Raw genomic sequence first — 23,591 nt, 5'->3', positions numbered from 1 at the left:
GGGGCCGGCTCGTCCCAGCCAGCCGCCCTCCCTCGGCGACGGGCCTGTCACACCGGGGCCGGCTCGTCCCTCGTCCCAGCCAGCCGCCCTCCCCCGGCGGCGGGCCTGTCACACCGGGGCCGGCTCGTCCCTCGTCCCAGCCAGCCGCCCTCCCCCGGCGACGGGGCCAGTCACACCGGGGCCGGCTCGTCCCTCGTCCCAGCCAGCCGCCCTCCCCCGGCAACGGGGCCAGTCACACCGGGGCCAGCTCGTCCCAGCCAGCCGCCCTCCCCCGGCGACGGGCCTGTCACACCGGGGCCGGCTCGTCCCAGCCAGCCGCCCTCCTCCGGCAACGGGGCCAGTCACACCAGGGCCGGCTCGTCCCAGCCAGCCGCCCTCCCCCGGCGACGGGCCTGTCACACCGGGGCCGGCTCGTCCCTCGTCCCAGCCAGCCGCCCTCCCCCGGCGACGGGGCCAGTCACACCGGGGCCGGCTCGTCCCTCGTCCCAGCCAGCCGCCCTCCCCCGGCAATGGGGCCAGTCACACCGGGGCCAGCTCGTCCCAGCCAGCCGCCCTCCCTCGGTGACGGGCCTGTCACACCGGGGCCGGCTCGTCCCTCGTCCTAGCCAGCCGCCCTCCCTCGGCGACGGGCCTGTCACACTGGGGCCGGCTCGTCCCTCGTCCCAGCCAGCCGCCCTCCCTCGGCGACGGGCCTGTCACACCGGGGCCAGCTCGTCCCTCGTCCTAGCCAGCTGCCCTCCCTCGGCGACGGGCCTGTCACACTAGGGCTGGCTCGTCCCTCGTCCCAGCCAGCCGCCCTCCCTCGGCGATGAGCCTGTCACACTAGGGCTGGCTCTGCTCTCATCCCAGTGTAGGCAGGGTCTGAAGGAGTTCTCCCCTGACAGCTAGATGGGAGTGGGAGAGACTTCAGGAGCAAACTGTATTTACATGAACACACCTTCTCTGCTTATATATCCAGCAGAGAGAGCGGTGTTGCTCAAAATGATCAACTTCAGAGAGCCAGACACCCACGTCTGCCCTCACTCCTAGTCCCCAGGTAGCTCCAACTCTCAAACCCCCTCCAGCCCCTCCTTCTCTTGGCTTTGTCTTTTTCCTGGGCCAGGAGGTCACCTGATCTCTTTGTTCACCTTTAGCTATTTCCTTGCGGGGGGGGGGGGGGGGGGGAGGGACCCTGGCCATTTGTTGCCAGGGAGACAAAGTGTCAGTGATTTATGCACACTGGCCTTTCCCCGCCACCTAGAGACTTAAGAAATGCATAGGGGAAACTGAGGCACCCACACAGTATTCAGAGGAAACATTAAGAACAGTCCCACTTTGTCACACAAATCACTTTAGTACTGAATGCAGGGTAGTGAAATGCTATTATCAATGTTGTTGCCTTTATTGTATGAATAAAGGGGAGCAGAGCCATGCTTAACCTGTCCCAAATGAGGGGTCACCCGCACCTGAAAGGACCTCGTTAAGCCAGGGGCTTGAATGCCAGACCCTGGGAAAGTAAAAGGTATGGGGCAGATCAGGGCCAGTGCAACCCATTAGGCGACCTAGGTGGTCGCCTAGGGCGCTACAATTTGCGGGGCGGCGACCGCGGCGGTATTTCGGTGGCAGGACCTTCGCCGCCTCTGTGTGTGTGTGTGGGGGGGGGGGGGGCGGCATTTCGGGGCGGGACCTTCCACCGCCTAGAGCAGCAGAAAAGCTGGCGGTGCTCCTGGGGCAGATGTCCCAGCTAGGAGGTATGGACTCTCCCTAAGATTCCCCAGTCTGGTTCCTCTGCACTGTTCAAAGATAGAGCTAAATAGGCTTCATTTGGAGCCTTTTGTTATGTTAAGTATTTAATAAGAGCTGAAATCACTTGTGGTGGGGCAGTATTTCTACCCAGCCTGCTGAGAACTAAAAATCACTATGAGACTGATCTAAAGAGGCGGCAGCAGAAGGTGACTGACAGGGGGCTGGCAAGAGCAGCTGGCTAAAGCGGTGAGCAGTGGCTGGCAGGGCATCCAGGTGGCAAGGAACAGTGGCTGGCAGGGCGGCCAGGCGGTGAGAAAAAGCATCTGGTGGGGCACCCACAGGTGGCAAGGTACAGCGGCTGGTGGAGCACCCAGACAGTGAGGAACAGCGGCTGGTGGGGCGCCCAGGCAGTGAGGAATAGAGCAAGTGCTCCGATGGTGGAGCAAGCCAGGGGCCTTCTTCCGGGTGGGAGGGGAACTCACACAGATGCACCTCTGAACCTAGGGTCCTCACTGACCAAGGACAACCACTGTGAGTGGGGTGTGGTGAGGAAGCAGAGGAGGGCACGGTAAAGGAACTTTTGGTTGTAGAACTCAAGAATGTGAGGCAGAAGAAAACTCTGCCTCATGCACTCTGCGGTGGGTGTCCTGCTCACAATTTATGTTTATGAGTCCTGCTTGTGGCGTTTTCCCTAATTAATGTCAGGTGACTTCTCTCCTTTCATTATTGTTTCTTTTGTACACTCAGACTCTGTGCTTGCAAGTGGGGAAGTATTGCCTCTCAGAGGCACCCAGGGGTGGTATGTAATTTCCCCAGGTTCCTGGGTGGGGGCTCGAGCTGGTTTTGTGTTATATTGTTGAAAAGGAACCCCTAGATATTAAACCCGGTCCTGGCTGCTGCCGGCTCCACCTGACAGAAGGGTTACACCAGCCTTCTGCCCTCCCTCAGTGATGGGGCCTGTCACACCAGGGCTGGCTCTGCCCTCATCCCAGTCAGCCACCATCCCTCAGCAATGGGGCCTGTCACTAGGGTTGTCGGGCGTCCGGTTTTCAACCGCAACAGCCGGTCGAAAAAGGGACCCTGGCGGCTCCGACTGGGCCGTTAAAAGTCCGGTCAGCGGCGCAGCCCCTAGGCGCATGGAGAGCCAAGGGCCCCCAGTGCCAGCTCCATAGTTCCCACTGGCCGGGAACCACGACCAATGGAAGCTGCAGTGGCGGTGCCTGCGGGCGCGAAAGCAGCACGCGGAGCCTCCCTGGCCGCCCATGCGCCTAGGGGCTGCAGGGACCTGGTGGCTGCTTCCTGGGAGCCATGGTAGGTGTTGCCAGAACCCCAAACCCCCCACACACCCCAACCCCAGCCCCCTCGTGCACCCCAAACCCTCATCCCCAGCCCACAGCCTGCATCCCCAGCTGGAGTCCTCAACCCGCCCCCCGCACACACACACACACACACACACACCGCAATCCCCTGCCCCAGCCCAGAGCCCTCTCCTGCACCTTGAGCCCCTCATTTCTGGCCCCACCTGGAGCCTGCACCCCCCAGCCCAGAGCCCACCCCCCCCATACCCTATCCCTCTGCCGCAGCCTGGAGCCCTCTCCCACACTCCAAACCTCTCATCCCTGGCCCCACCTCAGAGCCCGCATCCCCAGCCGGAGCCCTCACCCCCTTCCAGCACCCCAACACCCTGCCCCAGCCCAGTGAAAGTGAGTGAGGGTGGGGGAGAGCGAGCGATGGAGGGAGTGGGGATGGAGCGAGCAGGGTGGGGCCTCGGAGAAGGGGCAGGGGCAGGGCCTCGCGGAAGGGTGTGGGGCAGGGGTGGTTGGTTTTGTGCAATTAGAAAGTTGGCAACCCTACACCAGGGCTGGCTCTGCCCACGTCCCAGCCAGTCACCCTCCCTCGGCGACGGGGTCTGCCACTGTGGGGCTTGCCCTGCCCGCGTCCCAATCAGTCACCCTCCCTCGGCGACGGGGTCTGTCACTGTGGGGCTGGCTCTGCCCGCGTCCCAGCCAGTCACCATCCCTCAGCGACGGGGTCTGTCACTGTGGGGCTGGCTCTGCCCGCGTCCCAGCCAGTCACCCTCCCTCGGCGACGGGGTCTGTCACTGTGGGGCTGGCTCTGCCCGCGTCCCAGCCAGTCACCCTCCCTCGGCGACGGGGTCTGTCACTGTGGGGCTGGCTCTGCCCGCGTCCCAGCCAGTCACCTTCCCTCGGCGACGGGGCCTTCCACTGTGGGGCTGGCTCTGCCCGCGTCCCAGCCAGTCACCATCCCTCAGTGATGGGGCCTTCCACTGTGGGGCTGGCTCTGCCCGCGTCCCAGCCAGTCACCCTCCCTCGGCGACGGGGTCTGTCACTGTGGGGCTGGCTCTGCCCGCGTCCCAGCCAGTCACCTTCCCTCGGCGACGGGGCCTGTCACTGTGGGGCTGGCTCTGCCCGCGTCCCAGTCAGCCACCATCCCTCAGTGATGGGGTCTGTCACTGTGGGGCTGGCTCTGCCCGCGTCCCAGTCAGCCACCATCCCTCAGCGACGGGGTCTGTCACTGTGGGGCTGGCTCTGCCCGCGTCCCAGCCAGTCACCATCCCTCAGCGACGGGGTCTGTCACTGTGGGGCTGGCTCTGCCCGCGTCCCAGCCAGTCACCATCCCTCAGCGACGGGGTCTGTCACTGTGGGGCTGGCTCTGCCCGCGTCCCAGCCAGTCACCCTCCCTCGGCGACGGGGCCTGTCACTGTGGGGCTGGCTCTGCCCGCATCCCAGCCAGTCACCCTCCCTTGGCGACGGGGCCTTCCACTGTGGGGCTGGCTCTGCCCGCATCCCAGCCAGTCACCCTCCCTCGGCGACGGGGCCTTCCACTGTGGGGCTGGCTCTGCCCGCGTCCCAGCCAGTCACCTTCCCTCGGCGACGGGGTCTGTCACTGTGGGGCTGGCTCTGCCCGCGTCCCAGTCAGCCACCATCCCTCAGTGATGGGGCCTTCCACTGTGGGGCTGGCTCTGCCCGCGTCCCAGCCAGTCGCCCTCCCTCGGCGACGGGGCCTGTCACTCTGGGGCTCACCACACTGATCCCAGGGAACATAGGCAGAGCCAGGGATTTGTTATTGTCAGCAGCATGGAGCGTTTCCAGCTCCCACAGGCTTCAGCTTTAGCTCTGGGGATATGGTGACAGAGCTTGGCTGAGGGAGCTGGACCTGGGGCTCACACAATCTTAACTGGAAAATGAATTCTAAATGGGCTGGAGAAAAGCAATGCCATGGACAGAGAACTGGATACAAGGCCGTAGACAAGGGGCCTGGGTACATAGCAATGTATTGGCTCTGTGGGAGGTGTCAAGGGGTGCCCACAGGGATGGGGGCTAGAGCTGCTCTTATATAGCAGCCTCATTAATGGCATCACAGGTCACGTTTTCTAGATCTTTGGTCATTTTTGTTGCTCTCCTTTGGACTTCTCCAATTTGTCCACATCTTTCCCAAAGTGTGATGCCCAGAACGGACACAGTACTGCAGCTGAGGCCTCACCAGTGCTGAGTAAAGCGGAAGCAGCCGGGGGAGCCACACACAGAATAAAGATAAAACAAAATATTGAACAGCTGTCTCAATCCAGAAGCACTGCCCGTCCTGTGCCCTGCTTCCAGAAAAACTCAGTCTGTGATCATGAGAGCGGAAAAAAAAAATCAGTCTATAATTTAAATACTGCATCATAGTGCGGAGAGAAGGTGACAATGGTCACCTTTTTAATCTCATTTCCCAACATTTCAGTGCCTCACTTTGCAACTTCATTGTTCTGCTAATACACGTTTTTATCTGGAATTAGAGATGCAGACAGATTAATAGGCTTCACATTCCAGAGCGGGAGGTGGGGGGACAGTCCCTGTGTTTACAGCTCTGGAAAGACCCTGGCTGGGAACTCGCATTCAGTTGTGAGCCTCTAGAGCGGAGCAGCTCCCTCCCCTAGTCAAGAAGGGGTTTAAGAGCTCCTGTGGGCCCAGCCAGCCCTGACCCACTGCAACTGCAAGGCTTGTCAATGCTGGAGAAGGGCAGGTCCTCGGAAGGGGGATCTCAGCTCAGGCTGGGAGGCATTCAGAACCAAACAGCTAGTGTGGAGCTCGCTGGCCCCAGGGACCAGGGGCTGCCTGCTGGGGAAGCGGCTTGAGAACACCAGCCAGCCGAGCTCTCTGAGGAAATGGAGGGACCAGCTTTTCTGTATTTTTCTTTTTGGAACCCTGGGACTCAGGCTATGTCTACACTCCGGCAGTAAGTCGACCTACGCTACGCAACTCCAGCTATGTGAATAACGTAGCTGGAGTCAACGTACCTTAGGAAAGGAGCCCGGCATAACATCAGCCTAGAAGCATTACAACCTGTGAAAGGCAAGACACAAAGGCACATGACCGTGGGGGAAAGGGTCAGTCAGTAACCTGACTCCTGCAGGGTCACCTCTGGAAGATGTTGGGGGAGACAACAGGAGTACAGGGTATTAATGGACCCTGGTGATACCCTGAACAGCTTGAGGGAAAGCGAGGAAGTGTGAATGAGGAGTGAGAAGGCAGGTCAGGAGTTTGGGAGAGTTTGACCCTGAACAGCTTGAGGGAAAAAGAGGAAGTGTGAATGAGGAGTGAGAAGGCAGGTCAGGAGTTTGGGAGAGTTTGACCCTGAACAGCTTGAGGGAAAGAGAGGAAGTGTGAATGAGGAGTGAGAAGGCAGGTCAGGAGTTTGGGAGAGTTTGACCCTGAACAGCTTGAGGGAAAGAGAGGAAGTGTGAATGAGGAGTGAGAAGGCAGGTCAGGAGTTTGGGAGAGTTTGACCCTGAACCATGTGTCCCCAGGCAGTGCAGGGAGGAGCAGGGCTGGGGGAAGAGGGCCAAAGACCCACTGTGTCCCCAGATCAGGTGCTGAGCTGGGAGATGGGCAGTGCTGGAAAGCCTCCAGGCAAGCCTGAGAGCATGGTGGCTCTGATAAGCCAACACAGCAACTCCACCCCAGCCTTGGGCGAGATAAGAGGCAGTTCTCTGAACAGTCACATGAGCCCAGAAGCAGCCTGGTCCCTGCGATAACCCCCAGCTCCTGCCTCAGCCCATGGACTGGTGCTTCTCCACGGCTGTCTCCTGCCTCCCCCTCTGGCAGTGCTGCCAGGACTTGCTCTACCCCCTCTGCAGTGGGCTCAGCGTCTATCAATGGCTCTGCAATAACCCCAGGACCTAGCTGCCTTTCTGTGAGGCTGCAGGGCCCAGGGATAGGGTAGCCACTGCCCAATCCTAGAAACAGCCTCCAGCAGAGGGACTCTGGGGGGCCCAGCATGCCCTCCAGAGTGGCATGGAGGAAAAGGGGGTTTTGCAGACATACCACGCTGGAGCCCAAGGGAGAACGTTAATCCATAAACCAGGAGGGGATGGAATTAATCCCTCCAGGTGCCTCCCTGAGCAGCCTGTTGGCTGTTGCTATGACATATTGGACCTTGACCTCAGACTGTTTAGGGTATGGAACAACGTAATTAAGGGCCTGTTTACACAGAGCCAGGAGACATTTCTGAGGCCTCATCAGCCTAGGCATGCAACATGGTAAAGTCCCGTCAACACTACACATTACAAACGAGTAAATGAGCAAATGAGGCCCCCATTTTCCAAAAAGGAAATCATACAGGAACTGCCACACTAGGTCATATCCTGAGGTAATTCCCAATCTGTGCCCACCCCAGCAACCAACAGTTCCAGCTGCTTCAAAGGAAGACGAAAGAAACGCTGAAGTGGGCAATTATGGAATAATCCTTTTCTGAATCCTGCCAAGCTCTTGGTCACAATTATACCTTGAGGCATAGAGTTCCACAGGCTAGCTAAGGACCATTTAAGAAGATTGAGCTTGGTAATTACCACACAATAAGGCTATCTCCACACCCTAGCAAAACAAAAGAGAAAATCTGTAATGGCCTTTGAGAAAGCAGAAACAATAAGCAATATTAGCCAGGCTAACCTGTTCTGTGTGATCACATTACACAGTTAGCAGGCAAAGAGAACACATAAGAAAGAAAATATTTTGATTTCAGTGAAGTATTTGATCCTGCAGCTCATGAAAACATTCTCAGCAATAATTCAGACTGGCTTGGATACCGCACGGTCAGGCAAGTGCAAGGTCCCAAATAAAGGGTCATAAAAAACAGCGTGGTATTGAGCTGAGGGGAGGTGTAATGGGGGAGCAGCAGGGATCGGAGTTAGCTCTGTTGTGATTTAACATCTCCACTAATGATCAGGGAGAAGAGGGATAAACAGCCTGTTGATGACATTCATGCACAGGCAATACAGAACTGGGAGGAGCAGCGAATCCCAGTGAGGCCACAGAAATAGCATGTTAGAGCCAAGGCCAGGAAATAACAGGATGGGATTCAACCTTCGGCAACGTATCCACATCGCCCAAACCCCAGTGGGACGGAGACACTGGAGAGCAGGAGAGTCCAAGAGAGGGAGCAGGGTATGTCTACACTGCAGTTAGACACCCATTGCCTCGGGCTCCCGGGGCTCAGCTCAGGGGCTGTTTAATTGCAGTGTCGAGGGCTTGGGCCGCGGCCTGAGCCCTGGAACCCTCCCACCTCATAGGGTCTCAGAGTCTGGCCTCCAGCCCGAGTCCAAACATCTACACTGCAATGAAACAGCCCCTTAGCTGGAGTCAGCGGGTACGGGCCAGCCGCAGGTGTCTAACTGCGGTGCAGACATCCCCCAGAGGTCTTCCCTCCTAGGGCAGGGAGGGGTGCGTGTCTGTCCAGCTCCGAGGAAACACACCCACCCTAAAGCTTGGCTCCAGGCTTTCAATCCAGAACAGGGAGGGCAGAGTCCCTCACTATCCAGTTCTGGGGAGCTCCCCCAGACCCCACAATTTCCAAATGGTAAAGTAACATCCAGAGGCTGATGAGAAAGAGGAGCCATCTTCCAGTGGGGCTGGGGCAGCTCCCAGTGAGAACCCCACTGTTCGCCTCCACCCTTCCCCTTGGTGCGGAGTGGGATGGCTGGGACCTTCCCTCTTTATTTCCTTTCTCCCTGTGCCCCCAGCTGCCCCAGGAGACCTCTCTATTGCCTGGTGGCTGCTGGGAGAAGGGGACTGCGCCTCACTCTCTCCCCTACTCCTGAAAACAGGGGGCATGGATTTGCCCGCTCTCCTCCCTGTCTCCTGCTGCCAGGGATCCATGAAGTGGAGGCGGTGTGAGAGGAAACGTTCCCTGTGCAGACAGCAGCGTAGTACAGCACAGCAGCCCGTGATTCTGGGACAAGGCCTGGCCAGGGAGCCCCCGCTGAGGCGACTGGGGTGGCTCCAGGGGGCACTGCAAGGGATCTGGAGTTGCTGAGACAGCTCTGGGATGGGTGTTGGGAGATGTGGTTAAACAGGGTCTAGGCCCAGCTAAGCAGGGTCAGAATCCCGGCTCCCACATGGAGCCAGGCCCAAGCAAGGAGCCTGCCAAGGGCCAAATCCCCTGGTGGGGAAGGATGATCCCACCTTGGGATGTCCCTGGACTTTGGCTGCCTAGAGCCGACCATTTCTTGGGTGGCATGAAGCCCCTTTGAACCCCTCCCTCACGCTCGAACCTTCCCTGGGTGTCAGCCAGGCTCCAAACATCCCAACCACGCCCAACTGTCAGAGGGTCCCATCTCCCCTCTTCCTGCTGCTGCCCTGCAGGACTCTTCTGAGCGGGGAGAAGCCAACTCTGCTGACAGGAGTTGGGGTGGCTGAGAGCTTCCCCTGATGCTACAGCTGGGGAGCCTGTGCTGAAACCCATGCTGGCGACAGCACCTAGAATACAGGACGCAGGCCTGGGCACCGGGCACCAGAGAGGAAGACCTCCTGAAGCAGCTCTGGGAAGGACAGCAACAAAGATTGGCCCAAGAGGTTAAGCATTAACGGTATTTGGCAAACCAGAGGGGACCTGGGGGATTAATGAGGCTGACACACAGGGGTAGGAGGACTGCGGGGAACCCTGCCAGAGCCTGAAGGATACACTGCAGGGAATGCTTCTGCCCATAGGCATCGACTCCGTGGGTGCTCCAGGGCTGGAGCACCCATGGGGGGAAAAAAAATGGTGGGTCCAGAGCACCCACTGGCAGCCCCCCTATCAGCTCCCCCCCAGCACCTCCCACCTGCGGATCAGCGCCTCCCCCTCCCTCCCCGTGCCTCCCGCCTGCTGCGATCAGCTGTTTCACAGCATGCAGGAGGCTGGGGGGTAGAGGGGAGGACATGGCACACTCAGGGAAGGGGGCAGGAAGAGGCGGGGGGGGTCTTGGGGAAGGGGTGGAGTGGGGGCAGGGCCTGGGGCAGAGCCGGGGTCGAGCACCCCCCAACAGTTTGAAAAGTCGGCGCCTGTGCTTCTGCCCTGACCCCAGGGCTGAGGAGCTGGACCAGGTGGGTCCTTATCCTCTCCTTTGAGAGGGGCGGTGCAGAGAGCCTTGGGCCTGGGGCTGGCCAGACCCAGGCGGTGGGCGCTTTCCTGCTTTGCCTTTTTGCTGGAATGCGAAGTGTTTTCGTCTGAGGGAAAGTCATAGTTTTAATCCCACGTGTGGTTTATGTGGGCACCTGTGGCTCCCGCAGGAGCTGCCAGCCAGCCCTGTGTGCAATCCCAGGCAGTCTGAACAGCGTAGAGCAGGAAGGAAAAGCCAGGAGAGAAACTGGGGAGGAACCAGGGCAGGGCTCCAGGACGGTGCTTAGGGGAGGGTCAGGCTCAGTGGGGAGGGTCAGAGTCCTTGGAACAGTGCCCAGCTGGGGAGGGCAGGCTCATATGGCGCCCAGGGTGAGGTAGGCCCAGTGCCCAGGGAACAGTGCCCCTAGGACCATGCCCTGGGAAGCTGGGAATGGACCTGGATTCATTCCATCCTCCCTTTGGTACCAAAGCCCATGTTTCACATCCTGGCAGAGTCAGCTGCATTAACGGGCACCCGGGCAGCAAGTCAGCCTGCCTGCCCTGGTACACAGACCTGCCCAACGCAGGGTTTGACGCCGCACTGATTAAAAGGCCAGGCTGGCCAGCGTGTACACCGCTCTCCTCGGACAGCAGCACCCACGCTAGGAAAAGCAGCAAAGTCTGAGATAAACTGCCCATGTCTGCCCAGCCCTGGCTCTCGGGGACTGATAACCCCAGCCAAGGCCCTGCGGCGTGACTGCCACAGAGCACAAGGCAAACACTCCCTGCAGCCCCCTTATCGGAGCTGGAGCCAGCTGGGCTGGACTCTGAAGTCAGGACACAAGGACAGGAGAGATCACGGGGCCAGCCGCAGGTACTGGGGGAGGGGACTCTGGAAGCCAGGCAAGGAGATCAGAGAGTGGCCAGGGTCAAGGAAACACCAGGTGCTATTAGGGCATCTCACGGAACCCGCCGAACAGCTGACTCGCTTTGGGTGAGGACTGGCATACGGGACTGCGTAAGGGAGGGGGCACCACTTTCAAGGGGGCAGCTGCCATTTTGCGTTCCGTTTGCACGCACAATGTTGGAGTCAGTCGCTGTGGTGTTGGTGCTGAGAGTGTTCAGGCTCCTCTATTAACCCCTTATGCTCCATTTCATCCAGCTCCTGTGGCAAACAACAGGCTTTAGACATGCCCCCTCCCCCCACCACTGTTAGGGAAAGCTTCACTTGTCCCTGGCTCCAGTGCCATTTGCCTCTGCACAAACATACCTCCTTCATTACACTGAAACCCACACAAGGGGCCATGAAAGCAGAAGCTCCTTTGTGGGTAGTTCTCTGAAAACACCTACTCAGTGTGCCGTGCCAGTCAAAAAAAAAAAAAAAAAAGCTAAGAGAATGTTAGGAACCATTAGGAAAGGGATGGATAATAAGACAGAAAATATCATAATGCCACTATATCAATCAATGGTACGCCCACACCTTGAATACTGTATGCTGTTCTGGTCTCAAAAATAATTATATATATATATATAAGAATTGGAAAAGGTACAAATAATGGCACCAACAATGATTAGGGTATGGAACAGCTTCATAGAAGATCAGGGCTGGAAGGGATCTCAGGAGGTATCTAGTCCAACCCCCTGCTCAAAGCAGGACCAACCCCAACTAAATCATCGCAACCAGGGCTTTGTCAAGCCGGGCCTTAAAAACCTCTAAGGAAGGAGATTCCACCTCCTCCCTAGGGAACCCATTCCAGTGCTTCCATATGAGGAGAAATTAAGAGAGACAACTAATAGGGGGATATGATAGAGGGGATGGCTCGCTCGATAATTGCCCTGTTCTGTTCATTCCCTCTGAAGCGTCTGGCACTGACCACCTTTGGAAGACAGGATACTGAGCGAGATGGACCATTGGTCTGACCCACTTTGGTCATTCTTGTATTCCCATCCTGTACCATAGAATCAGGGGGGAGGGATAGCTCAGAGGTTTGAGCATTGGCCTGCTAAACCCAAGGTTGTGAGTTCAATCCTTGAGGGGGCCACTTGGAGATCTGGGGCAAAAGTCAGTACTTGGTCCTGCTAGTGAAGGCAGGGGGCTGGATTCAATGACCCTTCAGGATCTCTTCCACTATCTATGTGATAGGCATATATATATATATTATATAATCTCTATGGACAGAAAGTCCATGCTTGATTAGTAAGAGTATAGCAGTGGGAATATACTACTGACCGTGATTGTGAAATATAAGGGAGATTCCAGAGACTAATCCTACACCTTGGCAGAGGGTTAGATTAGATGACCCTGGTGGTCCCTTCCAACCCTATGGTTCCATGATTCTATGACTACTAAACCAGCCAATGCAATAATAATGGGGGATTTCAACTACCCTCCTATTGACTGGGTACATGTCACCTCAGAGCATGAGGCAGAAATACTATTTCTAGACACCATTCATGGCTGCTTCATGGAGCAGCTAGTCCTGGAACCCACAAGGGAAGAGGCAATTCTTGGTTTAATCCTAAATGAAGCACAGGATCTGATCTGAGCCAAGAGGGAACTACAGATGAACTGCTCAGTAATAGTGACCATAATTTATTAAATTTGGCATCTTTGGGGAGGTGGGGAATACCAAAAAAACCCTCACCACAGTAACATTTAACTTTAAAAAGAGGAACTAACTCAAGAACCAGGATGCTAGTTAGACAGTAATTAAAAAGAGCAGTCAAGAGTACAATGCCTGAAAACTGCCTGGAGACTACTTAAAACACCTCCTAGTGGCTCAGACTAAATGTATGTCCCAAATCAAAAAAAGGAAGACCAAAAAATGCCACTACAGCTAAACAGCAGAGTAATGGAGGCTGTTAGAGGCAAATAGGCATCCTTTAAAATTTGGAAGTCAAATCCTAATGAGGAAAATAGAAAGGAGCAGAAACTCTGGCAAGTAAAATGTAAAAGTATAAGGTAGGCCAAAAAAACTTGACAAGCAACTTGCTAAAGATACTTTTTTTACTATTGTTATTTAAGTAGATCAGAAGCAGGAAGCCTGCCAAACAGGCAATGGGGCCATTAGATGACAAAGGTGTTAAAGGAGCACTCAAGGAAGATAAGGCCATTGCAGAGAACCTAAACGAATTCTTTGCATTGATAGCCACATCTGAGCCATTCTTTTTCAGTGACAAATCTGTAGTGTCCCAAATTGCTGTCTCACTAGAGGAGGTTTTGGAACAACTTGATAAACTAAACAGTAATAACTGGCCAGGACCAAATGGTATCACCCAGGGGTTCCGAAGGAACTCAAATATGAAATTGCAGAACTACTAACTGTGGTATGTTACCTATCACTGAAAACAGCCTCTGTACCAGATGACTGGAAGGTAGCTACTGTGACGCCAATTTTTAAAAAGTGCTCCAGACGTGATCCTGGCAATTACAGGCTAGTAAGCCTAATGTCAATTCTGGGCAAATTGGTAGAAAATATAATAAAATAACAGAATTATCAGACACATAGATAAACATGATTTGTAGGGGGAAAGTCAGCATGGCTTTTGTAAAGGGAAATCATGCCTCACCAATCTCCTAGAGTTCTTTGAAGGAATCAACAAGCATGTGAATAAGGGTGATTCAGCTGATACAGTCCACTTGGATTTTCAGAAAGTCTTTGACAAGGTCCCTCACCAAAGGCTCTTAAGCAAAGTAAGCTGTCATGGGATAAGAGGGAAGGTCCTTTCATGGATCAGGAATTGGTTGAAAGATAGGAAACAATGGGTAGGAATAAATGATCAGTTTTCACAATGGAGAGAGGGGAACAGCTGGGTCCCCCAAGAATCTGTACTGGGACCAGTGCTTTTCAACATATTCATTAATAATCTGGAAAAGTGAGTGAAGTGAAGTGGCAAACTTTGCAGATGATACTAAATTATTCAAGATAATTAAGTCCAAAACAGACTGTGAGGAGTTACAAAGGGATCTCACAAAACTGGGTGACAAAATGGCAGATGAAATTCAATGTTGATAAATGCAAAGTAATGCACATTGGAAAACATAATCCCAACTCTACATACAATATGATGGGGTCTAAATTAGCTGTTACCACTCAAGAAAGATCTTGGAGTCACAGTTTAGAGTTCTCTGAAAACTTCCGCTGAGTGGGCAGCAGCAGTCAGAAAGGCTAACCGTATATTAGGAACTATTAAAAAGGGATAAAAATGAGAAAAAATATAATGCCGCTGTATAAATCCATGGTGTGTCCACACCTTGAATACTATGTCCAGTTCTGGTCGCTCCATCTCAAAAAGGATACAGTGGACCTGGAAAAGGTTCAGCGAAGGGCAACAAAGATCAAGGTTATGGAACAGCTTCCATATGAGGAGAGACTAAAAAGATTAGGGCTGTTCATCTTAGAAGAGAGACAGCTAAGGGGGAATATGGGAGATGTCTACAAATTGGTGAATGATGTGGGAGAAGTGTTATTTATAGAGGCCTGAAAATCCACAAATATCTGCTTTATAGCCGGATATCCACAGACCATTTTTGCAGATCATGGATCAGTTGCAGATACACATTTTGTATCCGGGAAGGGCTCTAGTTATTTACCTTTTCACAAATACAAAAGCCAAGTGTCACTCAATTAAATTAACAGGCAGCAGGTTTAAGATAAACAAAAGGAAATATTTTTTCAGAGAATGCACAACTAACCAGTGGATCTCATTGCCATGGGATGTTGTGATGGCCAAAAGTGTAACTGGTTCAAAAAAGAACTGGATGAGTTAATGGAGGATGGGTCCATCAATGGACATTAGCCAGGATGATCAGGGATACAGCCCCATGCTCTGGGTGTCCCTAAATCTCTGGCTGCTAGAAGCTGGGAGTGGAAAACAGGGGTGGGTCACTCCATAATTGCTCTGTTCGCTCACCCTGAAGCCCTGGGTACCAGCCACTGTCAGAGGCAGGATACCGGGTCAGACAGCAGCTCTTTTCTCTCCAAGCTTCTCCTGTTTTGACAATCACCAGATTGCTTATTCTCCCCCCGCCAGTCCCCGACCCCCAGAGCAAGCCCCTGTGGCCTCGATGAATTAATGTGACTGAGGGAAGGACCCGTTATCCCGCCTCCCTGGGCAGAGCGCAGCGTCCCGGCTGAGGGGCAGAGCGGGAGGCCCCGCTGAGCGGGAAGGAGAAGCGCCCCGGGCCGTCTCCCGAGAGCGGCGCAGCGCAGTGTGGGGCTGCAGCCCGGGCCAGCCCGGGACACCGGCCGCTGACAGCAGCCGGGCGAGAAGCGCAGCGGCGCCGAGGGACCGCAGCGCGCTGACAGCTCCCGGCGGGCCCGGGGGAGCAGGGCTCGGGCGGGGAGCGGGGCTCGGCGCTGCGGGCAGGAACCAGACCCGGGCTGCAGCGGAGCCTGTGGCGCAGGAAGCCGGGATCGGCGCGGGACGCGCTCCCCAGCGGCTGCCGGCAGAAGGGTGCGAGCGAGGCCGGCTCCCCGCTCAGCCCCGCACCCCGGCCGGCCCCGCAGCTCCCGCCGGCCCCGCAGCTCCCGCCGGCCCCGCTCAGCCCCCGCGCCCCGGCCGGCCCCGCTCAGCCCCCGCCGGCCCCCCGCAGCCCCCGCGCCCCGGCCGGGCCCCACCTGCTCCCGGCGCTTTTGCCAGCGCCCGCAGGGGCTTTCCTCCAGCACCTCGCTCTCCTCCTCGCTCTCCTCCTCCTTCTCCGCCGGCAGCGCGGCCTCGGCCCCCGACATGACCGGCTGCGCCGCCAGCCCGCGTCCCGCTGCACCGGCTCCGGCACCGGCTCCCTCCCCGGAGCGCCGGGGGCTCCCAGCCCCGCTTCCCCGCCTCGAGTCCCGGCGGTGCAGGGCAGAGCCCGTGTGGGGCCCGGCCGGACCTGTCACGCCCCGGGGGCCGGCCCGACCCGCCCCCAGCCGCTTGGGGGTCCGGCCCCCGCAACGCTCTGTAGGGCTGGACTCGGAGCCCCCGCCCGCCGTGGCGTGACGGGCAGCTCCGTGTAACGCCCCCAGCCCCCTCGGACCGGCCCCGTGGGAGCGGGTTCAAGGGTTCATCGCCCTCCTGTCACCGCCGGGGCCTGATTCCCATTGGCGCGGGTCTGGCTCCGGCTCCCAGCGCCCGCGCCCCGGAGCGCACTGAGCCAATCGGCTTCCCGGGAGCCGAACACGAGCGCTCGCTGTGCGGCCTTTTCTCCAGCCCTGAGTCATGTTTATGGCTCCCCGGTAGCACGGATGTCCGTGTGAAAACACGCGCGGTCTCTTTAAGGGTGCGGGATTTCCTGCCCCTGCGTCCAGGCGAGGGGGCTGCGGGGAAGTGGCATCCCGCACCTGCCTTCCCGGGCAGTCACCGTCTGAGAGGAGCCAGGCGAGCACGTGGTACCGGAGACTCTTGGCCAAGAGAGGGAGCGAGCCTGCTCCTGGGGGGGTCCAACAGTGCCGATAAGGAACAGGCCAAGTCAGGTGTCACTTTCTCTCCCTGGCAGGCACCACCGGCTGCCGTGAAATCACAGATACCCCCACCCTCCCAAGGTTAAAATTGGGATGCTATTGTTTGTTAATTAAGGGATTTGCAGGGGAGACACGTGGTGTATTGACAATTGTGTTAAAGTTGCAGAGCTATCAATTTAAATTTCAGGGGTTTTCCTGGTCTCGCTTGCAGCCTAGGCACCTCTGTTGGGAAACATGCAGTCTGGGCCCAGAAACAGGCCCTGGACAGAGCCCGCCTGGAACAAGGTGGGGTGAGCTGTCAGGGGCGGTTCTATGTTTTTTCCCACCCCAAACACGGCAGTCAGGCGGCCTTCAGTGGCATGCCTGCGGGCGGTCCGCTGGTCACGCGGATTCGGTGGCATTTCTGCTGGTGAACTGCCGGTCCCACGCCTTCGGCGTACCCACCGCCGAATTGCCGCCGAAGGCATGCCGCCGAAGGCTGCCTGACTGCCGCCCTCACGGCAACCGGCACGCTGCCCCCCCGCGGCTTGCCGCCCCAGGCTTGCTGCACTGGTTCCTGGAGCCACCCCTGTGAGCTGTGCATCGCTGCCTTTAGGGAGCAGCCTTCTCTCTCTGTTCACCTTTATTGAAATAAAAACTTAAGAACAAAACCCCACAAAAGTCACAGTTGGATTATTCACAGATACAAACCAAAGCCATCCGACCCCTCCCTGCCCTAGACTCTTTGTCCTGAAAACTGGGAGGTCAGTCCAGTATCAAAAGCCCCCCCCTACGGCCCACCATTCCACCAAACTCGTCCACGTTCCTCTGCCATTGCCAGCAACTGAATAACTGCACAAATTGTGACAGGCTTCAGAGTGGAGCCGTGTTAGTCTGTATCAGCAAAAAGAATGAGGAGACCTTGTGGCACCTGAGAGACCAACAAATTTATTTGAGCATAAATTTGTTAGTCTCTCAGGTGCCACAAGTACTCCTCGTTCTTTTTGCACAAATTGTGTGACCCTCATTGTCTCTCTCTATGTATTTTGGGTTCTTGTGTGGTAAGGTTCTGGATTTTAAGAAATAAAGTAGTCTTACATTGTAACCATCCAGAAAGAGTCTTTCAGGGCATATCTACTCTACAAAATAAAATCAAGCTAATTTACGTCAGCATACAGCCGCCATCGTAATTACATTGCTGCTGCATGTCGACACTTTGCTCCTTGTGTTGGTGGTGCGCACCCTCACCAGAAGCACTTGTACTGAACATACCATCAGTGTGGAGCATTGTGGGACGACTTTGGAAAGCCAGTAACAGTCAATGTAAGTAATGCAGCATCCACACTGACCCTGTGTTGCCCTAACTACATCGACATTGACTCTACGCCTCTCGTGGAGGTGGAGTTATTATGTCGCCTTTAGTGGGGCAATTACGTTGGTGGAAGTGAAATTTTAGTGTAGACACTTCCATAGTTAGGTCAACATAAGCTGCCTTGCATGGTCCTAACTCTGTAGTGTGGACCAGGCCTTATGTTTTTATCTAACTTCTCTGAATGCCATGAATATAAGAGTCCCCTCTTTTTAAGAGTGTCCGCATATGACCTTACATCATAGTGTTTTCATTTTATCAGATGCTATCTTCACATTTTCTCCAGAAAATGTAGGAGCTTTTTCCATTTTTCCATTTTGGATTATAGGGTTTCCACATCATCCAAATTCCCTTGTACCTCCGCAAGCACTCCTCCATACAAGAGGCATGCTACCAAGGCAGACAGCTGAGCCCCCAGAATCTGATTGAACTGGTCCACCATCCCATCAGATTCTGAGTGTGTTGAGGTGGGGAGAGTTTTGTGGATCCCTAGAATCTCACAAACCTGCTGTTAGGTTCACTCCCTCTGGGGCACCTGGCATTGGCCACTGTCGGTAGACAGGATACTGGGCTAGATGGACCTTTGGTCTGACCCAGTATGGCCATTCTTATGTTCTTATAAGTGTTATTTACTCCTTCTCATAACGCAAGAACTAGAGATCACCAAATGAAATTAATAGGCAGCAGGTTTAAAACAAACAAAAGGAAGTATTTTTTCACACAGCACACAGTCAAGCTGTGGAACTCCTTGCCAGAGGATGTTGTGAAGGCCAAGACTATATCAGGGTTCAAAAAAGAAGTAGGTATGTTCCTGGAGGATAGATCCATCAATGGTTATTAGCCAGGATGGACAGGGATGGTGTCCCTGGCCTCTGTTTGCCAGAAGCTGGGAATGGGCGACAGGGGATGGATCACTTGATGATTCCCTGTTCTGTTCATTCCCTCTGGGGCACCTGGCATTTCCCACTGTTGGAAGACAGGAGACTGGGCTAGATGGACCTTGGGTCTGACCCAGTGTGGTCGCTCTTATGTTCTTAAAGTTTTGCAGCCCCAAAAATGTCCAGCAGTTTTAAAAATCATGAGACCCTCAGAATCTCCTTTTTCACCTGATGGTTTTTCCAAACTCTCCTACAATATTTCATCTTTAACCCCCAGCTTTCCCAGTATGACCAGAAAGCTTTTACTGAGGTTTGCTGAGGGCTACTACACTCCTGGGTGGCTGCATTTGCCAATTGATTTTCCACCCACACTCTACTCTGATAGCGAGAGGGTCTCTTGGGGAAGCTTTTAACTGCTCTGGAGTCCATTGGTGCAACTCCATATCTCCTACTACAGAGAGTGGATGAACCAGGAACATTTGTGCTTATGCAAAGTATGAACACGCCCATCCCCTTAAGCAACAAATTCCTTGCTCTCCTTCTTAGGGCAATGTTTGCAATTAGCCTCCCAACAAGGCCATCTGACTGAGGTATCAGTATTACCACGCTCGTGCCAAGGCCCGGGTGGGACTGTGAAATCGTAAGGCTGCAGTTTTCCCAACCTCCTGGCACATTGCCCCACAACACTCCTGAATCGAAAGAGGCATTGCAAGGATCCCTGGTCTGTTCTGACCACAAGCTTTCTCCCTACAGATAGGGGTGAAAAGATCCAGGACAGACATAATCCCTGCCAAGAGCAACTTTAAGGTGCTGCAAGAGTTTCTCTCCAGAAAACGTAGGCTTTGCTGTAATAAGCGACCAGACTCTCAAGTCCTTGTTGCTTTTGTGCCAATACTGCCCCCAGTCCCTAGGCAGCACTAGCATCTGTGTCCCATATTGAAACACAGAGAGGCTAAGACGAGAGCAGTCACAAGGGCCCTTTTCAACTCTAAAAGTGCTAAATCACGCTCTGCTGCCCAATGGAAGGGCTTCCCTTTCTCCCCAACCTATGCAGTGTCATTGTAATATTGGCAAACCCGCAAAGAAATCTTCCATAGTGGGAACGGGGCCCTACAGAACATTGCACATTGCAGTGTCTAGGGAATTGACCTATTCTGCACACCCTCCATTTTCTTCATGTTAGTGGAAATTCGCCCACCCTCACTGGTTGTGTGACCTGCGTAGATCACCACAACTCACATCTCTTGGTGCTCAGTTTCAGCCTGGCAGCTTTAAGCTTATCACAGCCCATTTGTAAATGTATCAGTTCCTGTTCATAGGTTATACCTTGCACCAGGATATCATCTAGACATAACGAACAGCCTGAGAGAGACTCTCAGATGTGGCCAGTGCATTACACAAGCTGAAAGCCGTTGTTTTATATTGCCACTTGTCCTGCTATGAAACAGATTTTTCCCTGTCCTTTGGACCCCTTTCCACCTGCCAATACCCACTTTAAGATCCAGTCCAGACTGGACCTGCTCCAGCATCCAGGGTATTATTTATTCATGGTAATGGATAAGAATCCTTTAAAGTTACTCCATTTAGTTTTGCATAGTCCACATAGAATCTGGTGCTTTTTCCTTAAGTAGAACTCTGGGTGAGGCCCATGGACTGGTCGAAGGCGCCGTTAAGCCTTCCTGATACTTTTCCTCAATGGCCTGTGAAGCCTCTTTCCTCTTTGCAGCTGGTAAATGGCGAGCTGTCTGCATAATGGGTCACATTCCCCCAGTATCAGTCGTGTGCTGGACCAGTGCAGGACAGCCAATGTCTTTACTGGATCAAGTGCCACTCCCGATTCCTAACCAGAAAGTCTCAGCCCATCCTGCTGTTCCCCACTTAAATATACAGCACTGTGCTGGGGCAGCTCCAGCTGGAACTCGGGAAGTTCACCTTCACCCTTCGCTTAGGCCTTGTCTAGATGAGCACTTGCTGCACTGCAGTCTGGGGTGCAAGTCTGCCTTGGACTAGCCTGCCACCCACGGACTGCCAGGGTCCTGCATTAGAAGGTCCCTAGGCCCTTTGATCTGCTCCCATTTCAAAGTGCAGTAGATCAAAGCTCACAAGGAACGTTCAGTGGGGGGCAGGCGGGAGCACACAGATAGTAAGTGCGCATGAAGCTAGCAGCAGGTGGACTGTTCAGCTAGATATCCCCCTGTAGTTTTCTCCTTTACCAGCATTTGCTAAATGGGAACCAGTGGCTCTAGTAACTGTGGTTGTTCTTTGTCCGATCTGCAGTTTGTAAGAATCAGTCAGCAAACGAACAGACTCTATCCCTGCTTCAGATCCACAAGAGCCTTAACAGCTACAATTCCCCTGAGACCCTGGGTCTCAAAGTAGGTCTCAGCCTCTCCCCATCTTTCCCTTGCTGGAAAGCAATCGAAGCCTGTTGCTGTTATGGTAACAATCCCTCTTTTTGTGGCCAATTTCCCCCACAGTACCAGCATTTCATTGACCTGCTCCCCTTAGTCTTTGCATTATTACCCGTTTGCCTTGTTTTACAAACCAAATTTAACAATTTTTTCCAGCCATTCAAAAATGTCATGAACCAGATTAGATTCCCGTTTTGCATCATGCATATTAGCACAGAGCTGTATTTACAAGGTATTTCAGGGGCCTCTGCTCACGGCTAGGGGTGCCTCCTCCTGGCCACTTGGGGGGATTAGCTCTTTCAGCCTGACACCCTTTTCTTGTTGTTCATTGGCCCGTTGTCTTGCTTTGCCACCCCTCTCTCACTCCTCAGGAGCTGCAGCACCTTGTCTTCATGGTTTATCCCTCTGGCCAAGTCATGATAGCCCTCCCCTTCCGGGGTACTATCAAAGTCCTCCACATCATCCCAGGCAGTCCTTAAGTCCACTGCCCTGGCTAAGCCAGTCCCCCAGTGACTGGAGCAAACAGTCCCAGACAGTCTTCAAGTTCACTGCCCAGATTGTGCCCCTCACTCAGTGGCTGGAAGGGGAACATACCTCTCAGTCCCAATTCATATGGGAGGATCCCCTAAAACACATGCAAAGGCCAGCCCTATGTAACACCTCTACCTCAACAATAACTACCCCCACATTAAACCAAGGAGACACTATCTATCTATCTATCTATCTATCTATCTATCTATCTATCTATCTATCTATCTATCTATCTATCCCAGGCCAGACATCCTATCTATCTACCCCCATACAACCTCCCTCTCTATCTACCTATCCCCCCACACACTATCTATCTATCTATCTATCTATCTATCTATCTATCTATCTATCTATCTATCTATCTATCTATCTATCTATCTATCTATCTATCTATCTATCTATCCCCAGACACCCCTAGCCCCACTATCTCTCTACCTTCCTTTGGCACATATATGTCCCCCCTAATGTAGTATCCACACACCTGACAATCTTTCATGTATTTATTCTCACACATGCCTGAGAGGCGGGGCCGTTACCCCTATTTCATAGGCGAGGATGGAGGAGCAGAGGGACTCGGGCTTTGCCTTCACTGCAAAAAGGTAGTTTTTTTCCATGGGGATAGCTGTCTCCAGGTAAAATCCTCCTGGAGACAAGACACAGATAGCTTTTGCCTTGAGGTAGTTAGTCGATGGCGACTCTGTACCCTGCACCTGGTGTTTACCCAGGAGACAGCTGCATTCAGTTCAAAACACGCCTTTTTTGCAGCAGTGTCCTGCCCAGGTCGCACAGAGAGTGCTGCAGCAGGGGAGTTGAATCTGCATCACCTAAGTCCTAGACTCACATCCAAATCACAGGGCCATCCTTCCTCCCAGATCACCAACCACTGCTAAAGCACAGCAGAGAGACACAGCTCTCAGGTCCCTGTCAAATGGACAGGGCTGTGTTGTCAGATGCTACCGGTGTGGTGCTCTGGTTGCTCCTGTGTTGATATCACTCGGCTGCGTGCGTGTGTTCCCTGTGTGCTGCCCCAGCTCTGCAGATAGCTGACACCGCAAACCCGATGAGAACCCCCAATGACCACAGAGTCTAGTAAGGTACAAAGGCACCTCGGCCAGGTTTATTGCGATCTCAGACACAATTGCAGTTTCCTGTAGATTACTTAGTCTACCGGGCATACTACTAATAGATGCCTCTTGGCAAGGACCCAGCTCAGTGGCGGGACTTTCCACTGCCCCCGTGGCCGGACAAAGACACCACCCCAGGGATACATTCTTATACACAGGTACAAACAGGTTACACATCACTCCTGACGTATTGAGGTGCAACCCCTCTACGTAGTAAGGTGCCGCCTCGCACCTTGTACATGTTGGTTCGAGCAAAACAACTCTATCCATCATATTCCCCTTTTGCCCCTGTCATTGGGATGGGTCGGCCTGTTCCATGTTATCTGTGGAATGTTCCAGTATTGGAGTGTTCTGATAGCTGGTGTCCAGTACTTTTTAGGTATGTCTTTTTTTGCAGCATCAGCCCTTTCCTTGCCAGCTTCTGTGAGCAGGGCCTGCCTCTGGCTCACAGCTTAACTTTGCTTTATGTTAGCAAAGTCTTGACCATTACTTTAGCTCAGGCCTTAGGCCTCATACCGGGCCTCTGATACCAAGGTTTATATCTCAGGGCCTCCTCTTACTACAGGCTGCACCCCTGTGCAGGGTTTGATCGCTAGGTGCATTCCTGCCCCCTGTGGCAGGCTGCCCATCCTGTGAGGCCGTGGCCGTCGCTCCCCGCCCTCAGGCTGGGCAAAGCTTCCCTCATCACTTTTCAATGGAAAGTCTCTTATTCTGATTCCCTCCTCCTTGGCACTCTGCAATAACAAATGACCCTCTGTGACCGTCTCTGCTCC

The 23,591-nt window shown here is 54.4% G+C and overlaps 1 protein-coding gene across 1 annotated transcript in view; it reads right to left on the bottom strand.

Moving 5' to 3' along the window:
• The window catches only part of NRBP2 (nuclear receptor binding protein 2), a 59,740-nt gene extending 43,721 nt beyond the window's left edge, over window positions 1-16,019 (bottom strand). Inside the window, exon 1 of the mRNA XM_005311623.5 lies at window positions 15,705-16,019. Coding sequence (XP_005311680.1) covers window positions 15,705-15,815 — 111 coding nt within the window. The 5' untranslated portion in view covers window positions 15,816-16,019. The remainder of the gene's footprint in view (window positions 1-15,704) is intronic.
• Window positions 16,020-23,591: the final 7,572 nt, after the last annotated feature.

Source organism: Chrysemys picta, chromosome 2, assembly GCF_011386835.1.
Source record: "Chrysemys picta bellii isolate R12L10 chromosome 2, ASM1138683v2, whole genome shotgun sequence".
Lineage (NCBI taxonomy): Eukaryota > Metazoa > Chordata > Testudines > Emydidae > Chrysemys > Chrysemys picta.
The sequence above is the reverse complement of the archived record's forward strand: the minus strand, read 5'-3'. Positions and strand labels throughout refer to the sequence as shown.